The sequence below is a fragment of the Sorex araneus genome, chromosome 6 (assembly GCF_027595985.1).
Source record: "Sorex araneus isolate mSorAra2 chromosome 6, mSorAra2.pri, whole genome shotgun sequence".
In the NCBI taxonomy this organism is placed as follows: Eukaryota; Metazoa; Chordata; class Mammalia; order Eulipotyphla; family Soricidae; genus Sorex; species Sorex araneus.
In genome coordinates, this window is record NC_073307.1 from 60,665,901 (window position 1) to 60,682,954 (window position 17,054).

Consider the following 17,054-nt stretch of genomic DNA (forward strand, 5'->3'; position numbering starts at 1 on the left):
GCATGGCCCTTTGGGACAGAGCCGGGAGTAGCCTAAGCACCACCAGGTATGGCCTCCAGACCCTGCACGGGGCCCACCTGCTCATGCTCAGTGGGCACTGCAGTCTGAAATTTAATGTTTAAGTTACACACAAAATACAGCAGGCAAGCGGCAGCAGTTTATTAAGCATCAGTGATTGGCAGGGGAGACAGAGGGGTATTGCAGGGCCCCTGGGTCTGGCAGGATTCCAGCCAAGTCACCCTGTCTCTGAGCTCACCCCAAAAGCCCACTAGGGCTTTTGTCCACTGCTGGTTAACACTAGCCCCCATGAAGCTCTCCAAATGAACAGCGAGGGTCAGTGTCCAATCTGGCTGCTGCAGGTGCTGGCTCTGGTACTGACCCTGCACGGGAACCTGCCGGACCAGCATGCGCTAACCCCACAGGTCACTGCTTCTGCTCCCGGTAGAAGGAGTCGATGATGTCCTTGTACTTCTCCAGAACCATGAGCCGCTTCAGCTTCATTGTGGGCCCTGGAGGAGTGAGTGGGGGCAGTGGGTGAGCCTTGGAGGAGCTGGCTCTAGGGGCTCTGCTCCTCACGCTGGTGGGCACACAGGAAGCAAGGCTGTGAGCATGTCCGTGGGACCCAGGAGCACCCCTGGCTTATTGCCTTGCTCTGGTTCATGAATGTTTGAGTGAGTCCAAGGCAGACTCTGCCCTAGGGCTTTGGAAGATCCTTTCTGGGCCAGGCCACCTGTGGTGTGGGGAGGACCCCAGGGAACCAGAGCCTCATCCTACAAACTCCAGCATCCTACAGCTGACCCCAGTGGCCTACAACTGCCCCTCGGTCCAGGTGTGTGGGTCCTACAGGGGGCCATCGCTGAGACCCCCTCCACTCTGACCTTGGTGCCCCTCTGAATCCACAGAGAAAGGGTTCCTCAAGGCTGGGTCCTAGCCAAAGGTCAGATTGTGGGAGCACATGCAGGATGTCTCATTCCTCAGGGTAACTGCCCTTACCTGTTGCCCAGATCAAGACTCAGAGGAAAAGGTCCCCCCTCAGAAGCACTGCTCTGTGCCTTCACGTGCCACCCTTGCACAGACCACGTCCCTGTCACATAGTTGACACCCTGGGGCAGGGGACAGACTGTCTAGCTAGAGCCCATGGTGACTGGGAGAGGCATTGGCCAGGTAGAGCCAGGTGCCACCTGGGTCTATTCTGGAGCATTCAGATGTGGAGTGACAGTCTGTTGCTGCGAGGGGCTTGGCCAAGGTGTGGGCCTCTCCAGGGCAGGGGCCCTGGGTAGCCATAGGCCTCTCATATCAGCACAAGGGAAACATACCCAGTTCTCCCCCTGAAATGGAGAAGTCTCTGTGGAGAATGGCCCACTTCTGGATGTGGTAGGGTCGGGCTGCTGCCCTGGCATTCACGCGGCAGATTCCCTCCTCAATGGCCTGGTATACAGCAGTGTCCCGTGTGCCCACGATCTCCGACACTGTGGTGGCCCGGCTGCCCACCCTCTGGCAGAACTCTACAGCCTGTTCTGTCAGCTTGTCGGTGGGGTCCGATGTGTCTGGGTCCAGTGTGCACTGGGATGGAGAGACCACACTTTGTCTGTGAAGAGCCCTGTGTGCTGTGGAAGGGGTGTTCTGACCCCGGAGCCACTCCCTGCCCACCTCCCTGGGAGATGGATGGAAGGGAAGGTAGCAGCTGGGAAGTGGCTGCTCTGGAAGCAAGGAGATCACAGGCTCAGGAACCAGCACGGTGTAGGCTGGCAGCGAACTGAGACTCAGTAATAAAGCAACTGGGCAGCAAGCAGCTCAGCCGGGCCCTGACTTACTCTGGAGCCAGGCCCCCAGACCCACCTTCAAGGTCACCAGCATAGACAAGAACTTCCTCTGGTCCCCAATGAGCATGGCATTGCTGATGATGGGCACCTCCGTCTTCACCGCCTCCTCAATGGGCACAGGTGCCACATTCTCCCCTCCTGCAGTGATGATCAGCTCTGGGGACACAGGCCATTTAGTTAGCCTAGGTGCTACGCTGAAGGGCAACACAAGCCCAGCTGGCCCAGGCGCTGCTGGAAATGAAAGTCACCTTTGTTTCCTTAGATCTCTGGGGGAGAGACACCTGTTCCCGCAAGGGCCTGAATCCTAGCTCCCTACCCGCAATTACTAGCGGGCTGAGAGGTGAAGGGCCAGCTGTCCCCATAAGTCGATGTTGGAGCTACCAACCAAGGGGGAGGAAGGTGGACATCTCACACAGGAGCTCCCCAAATTCGTGCAGTGAAGCCCATCCGGCAGCTGCAACCCTTCCCCTGAAACCCCGCCTCTGTACCCCTGCCCTGCTTGAAGCCCTGCCTACAGTCCGCCCCTTAACCCTGCCCACAGTCCCGGTCTTGTATCCCCGCCCAGAGTCACAGCCCCGTCTCCGTAGCCCCGCCCGCCTGCAGCTCCTCCCAGAGTCCCGCCTATATCCCCCTCCCACAAAGCTCCGCCCACAGAAGCGGGCCCGCCCTCTCCAGAAGCCCCACCCACACCCGTCTGAGTCTCAGCTCCACCCAAAGCCCCGCCTAAACCCCCAGCCCCACTTGCACCCTGCCCATGTTTTCAGCTCCGCCCACTTAACGCTTCTCCCACAGGCACAACCCCTTCCACTCAATCCCCGCCCACATCAGCAAATCCGCTCACCCCGTAGCCCTGCCCCGCCCACTCCGCAGCCCCGCCCGCCCCGAGGCCCCGTCCAATCCACAGCCCCGCCCGCCCGCGGACACGCCCACCATCGACCCCGCCCGCCGCGGCCCCGCCCCTGTGTCCCTCGGCTGCTGACCCTTTAGCCTCCCGGTGATGTAGAGGAAGCCGTCGGCGTCCAGGCGGCCCATGTCGCCCGTGTGCAGCCAGCCGTCGGCGTCGATGGCGTCGCGCGTGCGGGCCTCCATGTTGAGGTAGCCCATGAAGACGGTGCGGCCCCACAGGCAGATCTCGCCCACGCCCGCCGCGTCGGGGTTGAGCAGCTTCACCCGGCAGCCGGGCACCAGCCTGCCGGAACTGCAGGCGGGCGGTCAGTGCCTCCCCGGCGGGAGGAGCCCGCACCCGCCACGCCGGCCGCCCCCCGCACACCTGTAGAGCCGGTAGTTGTAGGGGCTGGACATGAAGTGCGGCCCCGAGGTCTCGCTGAGCCCGTAGCCCGCGTACAGGCGCATGTTGAGGCCCAGGAAGAAGCGCTGCGTCTCTGCGGTCATGGGCGCCGCCCCATAGAAGTTCTTCTGGCACTTGGCGAAGCCCAGGGCCTGGCGCACCTTGGCCAGCACCAGGTAGTCGGCCAGCCTGGTGGCCAAGGGTTTCAGGTCGCTGGTGGAGAGGGGCGGGCCGCAGAGGAGAGCCCATCAGGGGCAGGCCACCCCCGGTGCAGGCCCCATCAGACCTGCTGGTCTGCCAGCCCCAGGCAGCCCTGTCCTGGGATCTCCCCCCAACGCAGCAGCAGACCCCAGGAAATGATCCTCCCACATTCCCAGGGGATGGTCCTCCCACACCCCCAGAAGAAGGTCCTCCCAACCCACCAGAAGACCCCACAAAGAAATGGCCCTCACACACCCTGGGGAGATGATCCTCCCACATCCCCAGGAGAGTCCTCCCACACCCCAGGAGAGTGTCCTCTCCTTCCACATCCTCAGGGCATGGTCCTCTCACTCCCTCCCCCTCCCACTTCAAATGGCCTCCCAGGCCTCTGCCTCACATGCTCTCATACCTGCCGGGGCAGCTGAGGTTCTGTTCCAAGGTCACAGCCATGGCCCATAATAGCATCTTGCGCCGGATGAAGCCAGACTGAGCCGCCACCTCCTGGATGCGCTCCATGATCTTCTCCCAGACGCGGGGCACCCCCATGTGGGATGTGGGCTCCACCTCCCGCAGCGTGTTCACCAGGCTCCCCTGCTCGCCGATAGCAAGGGCAGCAGGCCAGCTGGCATGGCCACGGCATAGCCGGCTCGGGGCTACCCACTTGCCCCCGCACACAAACCCGCCCACACTGCTGCGGGAAGGGGAATGTGGGTCCCTCGGCAGGGAGCTGCAGGGCACCTGTGTTCGGTGCTGACCCCAGAATCAGGTCAGGGCCTCTCCCTCATCCCTCCAGGCACCAGCCCTGCTTCTCTGGGTGTGTGTCAGGTGGTGGAAGCTGCTGCTTTAAGAATTTTGGTCAGGGCCCAGAGTTATAGTACAGTGGAGAGAATGCTTTTTTGGCATGTGGCAAACCCAGATTCGATCCCAGGACTAAGTAGTAGCAGAGCCAGGAGTAACCCCTGAGTGTGGGTGTGACCTAATCCCTGGGTGTGACCCAAGAAGCCAAAAAAAAAAAAATTTGGTCAGAGGGGCCAGAGCACTAGGACAGTGGGGAGGGCATGGCTGCCCTGGGTTCCATCCCAGGCACCCCATATGGTTCCCTGAGCATGCCAGGAGTGATCCTTGAGCATTGCTGGGTGTGGCCAAAGAACCAAAAACAAACAAGAGCGTTCTGGCCTAGGAGCCCCTGCACAGGGCAAGCACATACAGGCCAACTGCAGGCGGGAAATGCATACACACTGTGTACATATGGGACAAGGATGTCCAGAGGGACACATGTACGTATATGGCCTGGTACATGTAAACATGCATGCACATGACTTATACGTGCACAAACACATACAAGTGTACACATATGTATACATATGCACACCTGGGCAAGGAGTGTGGGACACATGCACATATGTGACATAAGCATACATGGGATGTATGTGTATGTGTGTACACAGACATGCAATCAAGAATGAGTGTACTTGTGCCCACAGGACACAAGTACACACAGAACATGCATGTGCAGGCAGGACACACGTGCATACAGCACTGGCGTCTCTAGCCACAGTGAGTCTCACCCAAGACATGAGCACAGTGTAGCCACCACATGTGAGCACCCCAGCACACGCTCAGGCACACACCCAGGGGCAGACAGACAGACTGACCTTCAGGGCATCAGGCTCAGCAAAGCAGACCTGGGCCCCCCACTGGATGCCGGTCCACAGGTCATAGATCTGGGCGGCGATGTGGCTGAGAGGCAGGTAGCTGACCACCACTTCCTGCTGGACTTCTGCTGGCTGGATGTCACCGGCCTGGCTGCCATACCGTGCTGTCCATGTGATCTGGGGAACACAATGGCCAGAGGCCCTGCAGCCACCTCGCCGTGCTCCAGCTGCCACTAGCCTGGATCCCAGGGGATTTGCCCTCCTCGGCATCTCTGTGGGGCCCCCTGCCACGTTACCACCCTGCAGCCCCTGGGCCCTACATTGTCCTGACTCAGCATCACTCCCTTGGGGGGCCCAGTGGTGCCTGATGTGTAGACAAGCACACAGCACTGGTCGGGTCGCTGGGCCTGGAGAATGGTGTCCAGCGTTGCTTCAGGCATGCCACTGCCCAGCTCCAGGAGCTCCTCCATCTGCAGGGCAGGGGACAGTGCTGGGGATAGCGCAGGAGGGGACGGTGTGGGGGACAGTGCTGGGGATAGTGGAGGAGGCAGTGTAGAGCCATGGACGTACCGTGTAAACGTTGGCCAGCTTTGGCGGCGGAGGCTCTCGATAGATCACAACAGCCTTCAGGTGGGGCAGGTTTTTCCAGATCTGCGTGGGCAGGACAAGAAGGGTACTCCCCAGTCCCTGAGACTGTCCCAGGGCCCACTGGTACCCCATCCCTGCCCCCTCAGGAGTGCCTGGGGCAGCAGCGCCTGATGCAGCTTCAAGCTCGGCACTAGGCTTTGTGGAACGGCACTTGAGAGTAGTGCACCATGTGGAGAACATTCTAGAAAAGGCTGCAGAGCCCTCCGGGTTCTCTGAGGACTGGAAACCCAGCAGGGCCGACAGCAGCCAAGCCCTGATGTGCTGGAGGGCCGCGGGGGGCAGGACCCAGTGTCTGGGGGGCTGAGGCAGACCTTCAGAATCTTTTCCAGCTGCTTCTGTGTGTCAACCACAAGCACATTGGCACGACTGTCATGGGCGATGTACTGGCAGGCCTCGGGGGAGCTGGTGGTATAGATGCCCGTGACGATGCCCCTGCAGGGAACACGGGCTCATGCCTGGCCAGGACAGGGCACACCCCAGCCCAGCCCCAGCGAGGCCTGGGCCTGGATGGAGAGAAAGACCCCCTAAACCTTGCCCCACACTCACCCGGCGAACACTGTGCCCACTGCAGAGAAGAACCACTCTGGGGAGTTGAAGCCAAGAATGGCTACACTGTGGGCCCGCTCCAGTCCCAGCTGCAGGCCAAAGGGACAGGCAGGTCTGTGCTGGGTCGGGCTGCTCGTGCCAGCCCCCGCCAGCTCAGGGCCACCCTCCTGGGTCTCCCCAGGGTCTTTACCCTGCCGCCCCCCACCCCCACCCTGACACCAGGCTGCCCAGCCCCACTGACTGAGTCCATGCCTGCCCGGGGTGAGGGGCAGAATGGCCACCAGAGCCAACCCTCAGTGCAGACAGGGCCGTCCACCGCTTCTCTAAGGCTCAGCTGGTGGGGAGGCCAAGGCCAGGCCTGACCTTCAAGAAGCCCCGGGCTGCCCTGCGGGCCAGCAGGTAGTACTGCGCGTAGGAGATGTGATGCCATTGACCCTGGCGCTTGACGCCCAGCGCACGGAGCTCGCCATACTTGGTCAGCGTCTCGGAGAACATGGCATGCACGGTACAGGGCAGCTGGGGGCAGCTGGGGTCCAGGCGCAGCTGCACCCGCCCATCGGCCTGCGTCGTCCACAGCGCTGCCTCTGTGCCGTGGGGAGACAAGCTGAGAGTGAGAGGCTGGACTCTGGGCGAGGGGTCACTCTCGACCTCAGACATGGGGCGGGAAGTCTGTGGTTCTTCCTGACTGCGCTGACCAAGGCTGCAGACCCACACTGACTGTGGGGACCATGCAGAGCCATCAGGCTGGGCTCTCGCTCCCGCTCCACTGCCCTGGCTGGCTGGCTGGGTTTTTCCCAGGGCTGCCCTCGTGAGCGTCTTATCAGTCGGTCACTGTTTGCGGCAGGCGCTGGGACAAAGGCGCCTTACAGCCCGTGAGTCCCTCTCATTAACAGGGTGGCAGAGGGGAGGCCAGGGCCTTGGGGACCGTGGGAACCGTGGGAACGGCAGATCAGGGACCTGGTTTGGGGGCTGATAGTTCTCAGGCCTGGACACTCAGTCCTGAACCTAGCCCTGCTGCCGCTGGCCAGTCCAGGCTCCACCTCATACCACCTGGACGGCTTGGCTCTGCCAGGCCCTCCGGGGGAGATTTAGGACAGAGGCTACCAAGAGATAAGCACAGGACAGTCTTGTCATGGCCTTGACAGCGCAGACCATGCCAGCTGGAAGGTTGATGGTCTTGAGCCAGGAAGGCAGGCACGGGGGGCGGGGAGGGGGTTGTATATGCCCCACTTGCAGCACTAGGCACCCCACGGAACCCCAGCTTTGTTCATTTCTGACTATCCCTCCTGTTCAACCCAGGGGTGACCCACCACCCATGAGCCCATACCACAGCAGACACAGCACCCATGAGGGTGGCCATGAGTCAGTCTGCTGCCCATCACACAGAAGGAAGCCAGTGCCAGGCTCATGCATGAATCGCGTGGGCTTCCGAGCCTGCCAGGGGTGTGCAGCCTCTGCTGGCCTCTGCCTTCATCCCGTGACCTACCCAAGATTCCGGCCAGTCACTCAAGCCTTGCGCCCTCGCTGGGGCAGGAGCGCATGGGCTGTGTGCCTGGGCTTGGCCCCTTCCTCCCTCTGTGCTCTCCAGCCTGACCATGAGAGGGACATTCTTCTGGTGCCTCCCTCCAGTCTGTCCTCCAGGCTTCTGTGACAGGGGCCGGACCCCACCCACCGCTAAGCTGCCCCACCTTCTCCTGCCTGCAGCTCCCAGCAGCCCCAGTGTCCCCCACAGCTCACCTGGAGGGGCCAGCGGGCCATCCTGGGCCTTCAGCAGGGCCGCCTGTGTGGCAGCCTGGCCCAGAGACTCTTTGGAGAGAGGCTGCTGGTCGCTCAGGAAGCTAGGGAGGAGCAGGGGTGGGACAAGTTTAGTGCCTGCCAGTACCAGGGCGTTCCAGGGACAAGGCTGCTGCCCGGCCACCCCTCCCAGGGCCAGGCTGGTCCCTCAGACTCGCTGTGTGCCCTGGGCAAGCACAGGCTCTTTGGCTCAGAGTCCCCTGCACAGAAGGATATGGGGTCCGACACAGTGGTCCCCGGCAGAGTGCAGGTGCTCGGGCATGGAAGAGGGCCCACACCCACAGCACGGGGCACAGAGGTAGTCCCAATTTGGCCTGTGCCTGCGGAGAGGTTCCTGCCCTCCCCCCACCCCCTGCAGGTGCCTGCCAGACCTCAGCTCTGGGCACTGGAGTGGACATGGGGCAAACACCTCAGGATGGAGCCGGGAGGCTCTGCGGGGGTCCGCCGGGTGGCTGCCCAGCAGCCGGTGGTTACCTGCTACTCGCATGTGCCCTGACTCCTCGCCGGCACCGCAGGCTCAAGCTAAGTCTGCGGGCGCACGCAGGCCCGCCAGGCCGCAGTCGGCTTGAGAACCTGAGGTCGGTTCAAGGCAAAAGAGCAGGAGGTTATGAGGAAGGTGAAGAGAGCAGGGATCCAGGGGGGCTGGGCTGTCGAGCGCCCTGGGCCGGAGATTAGCAGCCTGTCCCCATGAGGCCGAAGGAGCGCCAGCCAGGCGGCTTGCAGACGACGCCCTGTGCCAGGCGCCTTATGCCTGTGGTATAGCTCCACCTCCACCATGGGCCCAGAACCTTGCAGCTTCCTGCTCCTGCTCCCTGGCGCAGACGATTCAAGGCAGGCGAGCCCCTGCACACCCCAGGCTCAGAACCCCACCACCTTCCAGGGCTAGGCTGCAGGCCACGCTCCTCCCATCACCCCCCGGAGGACAGCAGCCAGGCGGCCACCCCCAAATTAACCAAGGCCTCCTCAGCTCTGACCTCCCAGCACCAGAACTGCTTCCTCAAAACAAAGGTTTCCAAATCGCCAGCATCAAAGGTGCAAGCAGTTTCCCCCGCCTGATAAAACACCTGTAAACTGGTTCTGGTCTGAAAACAGGTCAACAGAGTAAGAAGCTGGGCCCCGGGCGCTCTGCAGGCAGCAGCTTCCTGCTTGTGGGGGAGGAACCTGCCGGTCTCCGCCAGGAAGGCCAGGCAGTCCATAGGTGAGCCAGCAGAGCCATGCACTTTGCCATGGTGGTGGATCGAGGGATCTACGGGTTGGAGTAGGGTAGGGGCGGGAGCAGCATTGCTGATGCTCTGCAGGCCTCAGCTGTCCAGAGTCCCGAGGTGGCATACCCAGCCGAGCACCAGGGTGGCAGAGGCTGCCCCACTACCAGGAGGGGCCCTCCTGGGACCAGGGTCTCACACTGCCAGAGCCCTTCACACCAGCACAGCTTGGCACCTGATGGTTGCATGGGGTGCCTGCTAGCACAGTACCCTTGCCTGAGACGCTCAGGTCCCAGTGCTCACCCCTTGTCTGCTGCTGGGAACTACTCAAGGCCAGAACCTGTGGGGACCCCAAATTCCCTTAGGGTGGCCCTGGGTGACCATGACACGGAGGCTGAGGAGGCCAGAAGCTCCTGAGGCACAGAGCAATGAGACACCAGATGCAGGCAGCCTGGCTCCCTGGGGCCCCTCAAGTTCCATCACCCCTGCAGCCAGGCCTCTGCATGGGGCCCCTATACTTCCCCACCGACTCCTGGGCCCAGGTCAGAGCAGCCCCCGGGGGCAGTGAACAGCACGGTCATGAGCAGGCTCTGCCCTGCCCTGCCCAAGCGCCTGGACGAGCCCGAAGAGGTGCATGAGCAGATGGCGGCTTTCACTGTGGGGGGCCATTCCCTGGGAGCAGGCCAGGAGGACGCCGAGGTGAGACTGGGACGGGCCAAGCAGGGGCAGTCGACTGTGGGGAGCCTGTTCCTTACACAGTCCTCAGCATGGAGCCGGCACCCCTGAGCAGGACGGCCTCTAGCATGGTGCCCGTGGGGTGGCTGCACCCCGCGAGTGAGAAGGACCTCAGCAAGGAGTGCCGCACCCCTGGGCACTGCATTCACCCTGCAAGGCCCAGCTCCAAGCCGCCTGCAAGAGACACAGCGTGAGTCAGGCCAGCCCGCCCGTGAGGGGCCACCGCCTCACTCCTACGGGTCCCTGTGGCACCCGGCAGGCCAGGAGCCCAGACAACGCAGTGGCCTGGCAGTGGCGACTGTCTGCCACTCCTGAGTTGTGGGCTAGTGGCGACAGCTGTCTCCTCACGTCTAATCAAGTGGGGGCTCTTGCTGTGCCAGCACAAGCCCACCGCCCCCTGCCCATACCTCCTGTCCCAGCTCGGGTCTCCCCAGCTCGCGTGGCTTTCAGTGAAGGGCATTTCCCGAGCCCTAAACCACCTCCCGAGCCCTAAACACCCGGGGGCAGGAAGGGCCTCCAGACCCTGGGGACGGGGCTGCCCACACCAACGCTCACCTGGCTGCCAGCGGCTCGCCTGTGCTCTGCTCCCGGGCTCAGCCTTGGGTGTGGGAACCAGCGTTCACCGCGCCCGACCCAGGTGACGAGACTGTGGGGCCGGGCAGGCAGGAGAAGGGGACCCGCCCCGGCCTGCCCTGGGGCTGCCCCAAGGTGTGGCCCCAGGTACCTCTGCCCTACCTGGCAGGCCCCCTCTGCCCACCTACGGGCTTACATAAGGGGCCGCGAGAGCCAGCGGATGGTGGCTGTTGGCTCTCAGCCCTGGCAGAGGCACGAGAGACACCTTCCGCCCAGGGCTAGGACTGGGTGGGAAGCTTGGCTTCTGTTTCTGTACCTTTGCTGGCTAAGTCCTACTCCCGGCTAGGTACTTGTGGCTGCCAGCTTCATCCTCCCGCAACCCTGTGTGAGGGTCAGCTGAGCCCCTGCCCCGCCGCCTCCGCCCTTAGTCGCTGCCCTCCAGTGCCCTCTGCCTCCTCCACCTCCTCTCTGTGGCCTTCCCACGGCCCTCCCCCACCTTGTCCTGTAGGGGAGAGGAATGGACAGGGGCCAGAGTGACGCTGGACTGAGGAGGAGGAGGGTGGTGGGCTGGTGCACTGGGTCTGGCTCCCCGTGGGCCTCAGGGTGCTCACGGACGGCTCAGGGTGCGGAGCACCCAGCCCCATCATGCACCAGGGTGACCCCGCAGCCCCGGAGACGGAGGTGGGTTCTCGCCCCCTCCCCCTCTCCCCAAGGCTGCGCAGGGATGTTACTGATTAGGCCTCGGGGCTGGGGGTGGGGACTGCACACTTCAAAGGCAGCCAGGCTCCAGGCTCGGGGTGAAGGCTGCTGCAGGCAGCTCTGCTGGGAGGAGCAGGAGCCCCCACCACCCCTGCGTCCCAGGCCTGCACGCCCCTTTGGGCTCGCACCTCCGGGGACCTGCCGCCCGCAGCTGGCTCACTCCCAGCAGGCCCAGTGCGGCCTCTCCTGCCCCTGGCCCTGCCTTGGCTCTGCGCTGCCCATTCAACTGTCCCCTCGGGCGAAACAGACGGATGGACGGGTTGTTCCCAGCCTGGTTGCTCTCCCCCAGAACCACAGCTTTCACCAGGGGCATCCCTGTCTGGGGGTGAGACTGCCTCCTCCCTCAGACACGGCGCCATTCTCTGCGGCCCCCTGGGAAGGAGGTCTCAGAAGAGCCTCAGCTCTGGGGCTGGAGGAATAGCACAGCGGGTAGGGAGGGCGTTTGCCTTGCACGCGGCCAACCCGGGTTCGATTCCCAGCATCCCATATGGTCCCCTGAGCATCGCCAGGGGTGATTCCTGAGTGCAGAGCCAGGAGTAACCCCTGTGCATCGCTGGGTGTGACCCCTCCCCCCAAAAAAAGAAGAGCCTCAGCTCCAGGAGGGGCAGTGGGCCCGGTCTGGGGGCTGTGGGGAGGTGTGCCTCTGGGAACTTTGGAGACCCAGAGTCCCTAGGCTGCTGCCCCTCTCGCTCAGCAGACGGAGAACAATGACCTCAGTGTCGCTCCACAGCTGCCTGCGTGCCCAGCGGCACCCTCCCTGCCTTCCGGGCTTCCGCCCGCAGACTCGGGGCTCCTGTCAGGTATCCCTTCTCCCTGCAGCCTCTGCCTCCGCTGCCTCCTGGAGGAGGGGCTGTTCTGGACTGGATCCCCAACCCCAGACCTCCTGAAGTGTGAAGCCCGACCAGGAGGGGCTTCCATGAAGCTCACTCAGCCAGGCACCATCCTGCAAATGAGGGGGCTGTGGGCCTCGCCTCACTCAGAGGTGCGGGGGGTGGACCCCCAGACTCCAAACGTGTCACTGACCCCACATGTTCACAGCCTCCTTCAGGATGCAGACTGAAACCTCTCTCTGCCTGGCCTGCCGCCCCCTGGGATGTGCCTGGGACCACTCTCCAGATCCCCCTCTAGGCCACCCAGGGGGCATCTCCAGTGCTCATCCCACTGGAGCTCCAGACCCTGCCTTTTGTTTCCAAGGAGGGAAATCAGGAGCACAGCTGAGAGTCAGAATTGGGGGGGGACAGGGAGCACAGTTGAGAGCCAGCATTTAGGGGGGGGGGACAGAGAGCACAACTCAGAGCCACCACTGGGGGTGACAGGGAGCACACCTGAGAGCCAGCATGGGGGGGACAGGGAGCATGGCTGAGAGCCAGCATGGGGGCGGGGACAGGGAGAACAACTCATAGTCAGCATTGTGGGGGAGAAGGAGCACAGCTGAGAGCCAGGATTGGGGGGACCGGGAATACAGCTGAGAGCCAGGATCGGGGGAGACAGGGAGCACGGCTGAGAGCCAGGATTGGGGGGACCGGGAGCACAGCTGAGACCCAGAATTGGGGGGACCGGGAGTACAGCTGAGAGCCAGCACTGGGGGAGAGGGAGCACAGCTGAGAGCCAGCATTGGGGGGGAGAGGGAGCACAGCTGAGAGCCAGCATTGGGGGGACCGGGAGTACAGCTGAGAGCCAGCATTGGGGGGGACAGGGAGCACAGCTGAGAGCCAGCATTGGGGGGGGAGGGAGCACAGCTGAGAGCCAGCATTAGGGGGGAGAGGGAGCATAGCTGAGAGCCAGCATTGGGGAGACGGGGAGTACAGCTGAGAGCCAGCATTGGGTGGGACAGGGAGCACAGCTGAGAGCCAGCATTGGGGGGGGAGAGGGAGCATAGTTGAGAGCCAGCATTGGGGGGGAGAGGGAGCACAGCTGAGACCCAGCATTGGGGGGGTACAGGGAGCACAGCTAAGAGCCTGCATTGGGGGGGAGAGGGAGCACAGCTGAGAGCCAGCATTAGGGGGGAGAGGGAGCATAGCTGAGAGCCAGCATGGGGGCACTGGCAGCACAGTTGAGAACCAGCATTGGGGGGACAGGGAGCACAGCTGAGAGCCAGCAATGGGGGGCAGGGAGCATGGCTGAGTGCCAGCATTGGGGGGCAGGGAGCACAGCTGAGAGCCAGCATTGGGTGGGACAGGGAGTACAGCTGAGAGCCAGCATTGGGTGGGACAGGGAGCACAGCTGAGAGCCAGCATTGGGGGGGAGAGGGAGCATAGCTGAGAGCCAGCATTGGGGGGGAGAGGGAGCACAGCTGAGACCCAGCATTGGGGGGGTACAGGGAGCACAGATAAGAGCCTGCATTGGGGGGGAGAGGGAGCACAGCTGAGAGCCAGCATTAGGGGGGAGAGGGAGCACAGATGAGAGCCAGCATGGGGGCACTGGAAGCACAGTTGAGAGCCAGCATTGGGGGGACAGGGAGCACAGCTGAGAGCCAGCAATGGGGGGCAGGGAGCATGGCTGAGTGCCAGCATTGGGGGGCAGGGAGCACAGCTGAGAGCCAGCATTAGGGGGGAGAGGAAGCATAGCTGAGAGCCAGCATTGGGGGGACAGGGAGCACAGCTGAGAGCCAGCATTGGGGGGGACAGGGAGCACAGCTGAGAGCCAGCATTGGGGGACAGGGAGCACAGCTGAGAGCCAGCATTGGGGGACAGGGAGCATAGCTGAGAGCCAGCATTGGGGAGACCGGGAGCACAGCTGAGACCCAGCATTGGGGGGGGATAGGGGCCACAGCTGAGAGCCAGCACTGGGGGACAGGGAGCATGGCTGAGAGCCAGCATTGGGAGGGACAGGGGCCACAGCTGAGAGCCAGCACTGGGGGACAGGGAGCATAGCTGAGAGCCAGCATTGGGGAGACCGGGAGCACAGCTGAGAGCCAGCATTGGGGGGGACAGGGGCCACAGCTGAGAGCCAGCATTGGGTGGGATAGGGGCCACAGCTGAGAGCCAGTATTGGGGGACAGGGAGCATAGCTGAGAGCCAGCATTGGGGGGGACAGGGGCCACAGCTGAGAGCCAGCACTGGGGGGGACAGGGGCCATAGCTGAGAGCCTGCCTTGGGGGGCCGGCAGCACAATTCAGAGCTGCATTGCCCAGGTCACACAGCTAAGCCCAGAGGTGCGGGCCTGGAGCAGAGACCCCAGCCCTCAGCCCTGCCTGCCACCCAGTTACCTGGCTCCTGAGTTCCCGCCTCCCTGTGTGCCCCCTGTGCAGGGTCGGGCTGCAGCCTCCTGGGCGCCTTCTCTGCTGTCCGGCATGCTGGCCTGCAGGGCAGCTGCGTCCTGCTGGGGCTGTGAAGCATCTGGTTGGGAGAGAGCTGGCTTACTCTGCAGGGTGGCCTTGGGCGGGCACAGGGCGGGCACCGGGCAGGGGCCACAGGCCCAGTAGCCAAGGGGGCTCACTTCCTCCCTATTCTTAGTGGTGAGTTGCTCAGGATTAAAACTTTCCTTTTCTTGTGGTTTGTTTCAGCTCAGCCGAGGAGAATTTCAATGAAGCCAGTGTTCTTTCTGATGCAAATCAGCTCTGTTCTCCCAGGGTGCATGGCCAATGGACTTCTGGGGCCCCAGAAACCACCACATGGTGGTCAGGGGCCTCACCCAAACCTGCTCACAGTGCACCCACCCAGCCCACCTCCTGTGCCGGGTCACCCCGCAAAGCTCAAGGCAGGGAAGCAGAGGGAGTTCCCCACAAGAGCACAATTGTGTGGCCACAGAGTGAGGTGCAGGAGGCTGAGGGGTTGAGGAAGGTCACCCTGCAAGGTCACCTGGTCCCTTTTATCATGAAGTGTCTTTTCCTGGAATGTGTGGAAGCCACCCATCTCGTGGTTCTGTGGACCCCAGCTCCGGCCAGCATGTGTGAGTTGGTGTGAGTTGGTGTGAGCTGGTGTGAGCTGGTGTGAGCCTGTCTGAGCAGACCCACTCTCCCTCTGAAGCGGCCTTCGGGGCTTGTGCTTGCAGGCAATCTAACAGCAACCCTGGGGGCTGCTTCTCTCCTGCCCATCACCCCCTCTCCTGTCCCTGTCCCCTTCTCTCTCCTGTCTGTGTCTATGCCTTTGTATGCACGTGAGTGTCTGTGTGTGGCTATGTGTGTCAGTGTGAGTGTGAGTGTGTGTGAGTGGGTATGAGTCTGTGTGTGGCTGTGTGTCTCTGTGTGTGTCTGTGTTTGTGAATCTGTGTGTGTGCCTGTGAGTGTATGTGAGCCTGTGTGTGTGAGTCCATGTGTGTCTGTGTGTATGTGAATCTGTGTGAGTCTGTGTGTGAGTCTATATGTGCATGTCAGTGTGTGTGTGAGTCTGTGTGTGAGTCTGTGTGTATGTGTGTGTCTGTGTGTGAGTCTGTGTAAGTCTGTGTGTGTGAGTCTGTGCATGTGAGTCTGTGTATGTGTGAGTCTTGTGTGTGTGTCTGTTTGTGTGAGTCTGTGTGAATCTGTGTGTTTGTGTGAGTCTGTGTGAGTCTGTGTGTGTCTGTGTGTATGTGAGTCTGTGTTTGTGTGAATCTGTGTGTGTGGTGGTGGGGACGGGGGGCGGGTGTCTTGTATGTCTTGGCACCTGGCTTCTGTGTTTTCCCGGGAGAGGGCTCGCTCCTGAGACCTCCTGAGACCTGACAGCAGCAACACAGCGATGGGTGACCTGCAGGGACCCGAGGCAGCGCCCCTCCTACCACAGCGCCCAGTGCTCTTGGCAGGACCCTGGAAGTCCCAGCAGTGACCTGGCTGCTTTCCTCACTTCTGCCCCTCTGCGTCCAGCAGGAGGAGCCAGAGACTCTCTGAGAGAGCCAAACCTAGGAACTAGGTTGGGGGGAGCAGAGGGGTGGCGGGGGAGGTGAGCAGGGGGCGTCCCAGAGGGGCAGCTTGAGTTCCCCTGGCAGCCAAACCAGGTACAGTCCCTGCACACTGGGCCTTGTGGGAACCACCCCTGCTGACCACCCTGCCCGGGTCCTCTGCCAGGTCTGGGGTCTGTCCCTCCTCCCCTGCCCCCAGCAGTGATCTCCCTGCCTCAGGGCCCCAGCGAGGGCCGCAGCTCCTTCCAACTCTCCCATTTCCTCTTTGACCCTGCTCTCCCACCCTCCTGCCTGCAGGACAAGCTCTGTCCCCCACAGAGCCTTCCCTGAGGACAACAGGTTTTTCATTTCCAGTCCACTCACCCCAGGACTCTGGTTTGCTGGCTCCAACTTTTCCCAGAACCATGGACCTTGCGGGCCCCTCTAGCTCTGAGCCAGGCAGGGTAAAGGAGGACCCCCAGCTAGCTGGTGACCCCGCACCCCATGACCCTCCTGCTCTCCCAGGCCTTTTCCTACCCTGCACCCAGGGTTTGGATTTTGGGTGCCCTGGGAGGGGCAGCTCCCCCACAGGCCCTGTCCCAGGCTGACGCTGCAGGACTCCCATGACGCCCCACGGCTTCCTCTGTAAGTAGAGACCCCAGACCCCAGGGCACCAGCCGGCCAGTCCCTCTCCCAGCCTGGGATGACCTGCGGCCTGCCCGCTGCCTGGCGCCCTCTTGTGGAGACTTGGGGATGGCAGGGAGCTGGCCTGGGAGCGCCTTGCTAGAACGCAGACCTCCCTACCCAACGAACTGGAGGGAGTGAGTGCATCAGTGAAGTCTGGGGACTTTCCAGCTTTGTCTGTGCTTTCATACTTTGGGACAGTTGGACGGGGAGTCAGAAGCAGGCCGAGACTTCAGGGTCATGGTGAGGGGCCAGGCGACCAGGACGAGTCCAGGCAGAGGCAGATCAGCACTTGGCATGGACTGAAGACCCAGGTGTGGAGGTGTTGCAGCCTCCCATGGGGTTAAAGGTC

At 62.5% G+C, this 17,054-nt stretch overlaps 1 protein-coding gene across 1 annotated transcript; it reads right to left on the reverse strand.

Moving 5' to 3' along the window:
• Positions 1 to 135: 135 nt before the first annotated feature.
• On the reverse strand, positions 136 to 14,590 carry ACSBG1 (acyl-CoA synthetase bubblegum family member 1). Its single transcript, XM_055141200.1, has 14 exons — positions 14,433 to 14,590; positions 7,899 to 7,999; positions 6,525 to 6,745; positions 6,162 to 6,250; positions 5,927 to 6,047; positions 5,538 to 5,618; positions 5,288 to 5,437; positions 4,968 to 5,144; positions 3,722 to 3,903; positions 3,094 to 3,324; positions 2,804 to 3,021; positions 1,840 to 1,979; positions 1,317 to 1,563; positions 136 to 509 (listed from the first exon to the last, which is right to left on the reverse strand). Exons 1-14 carry the CDS (start codon positions 14,516 to 14,518, stop codon positions 424 to 426), a joined length of 2,130 nt encoding a protein of 709 aa, XP_054997175.1. The 5' UTR covers positions 14,519 to 14,590; the 3' UTR covers positions 136 to 423.
• Between the last annotated feature and the right edge of the window lie 2,464 nt (positions 14,591 to 17,054).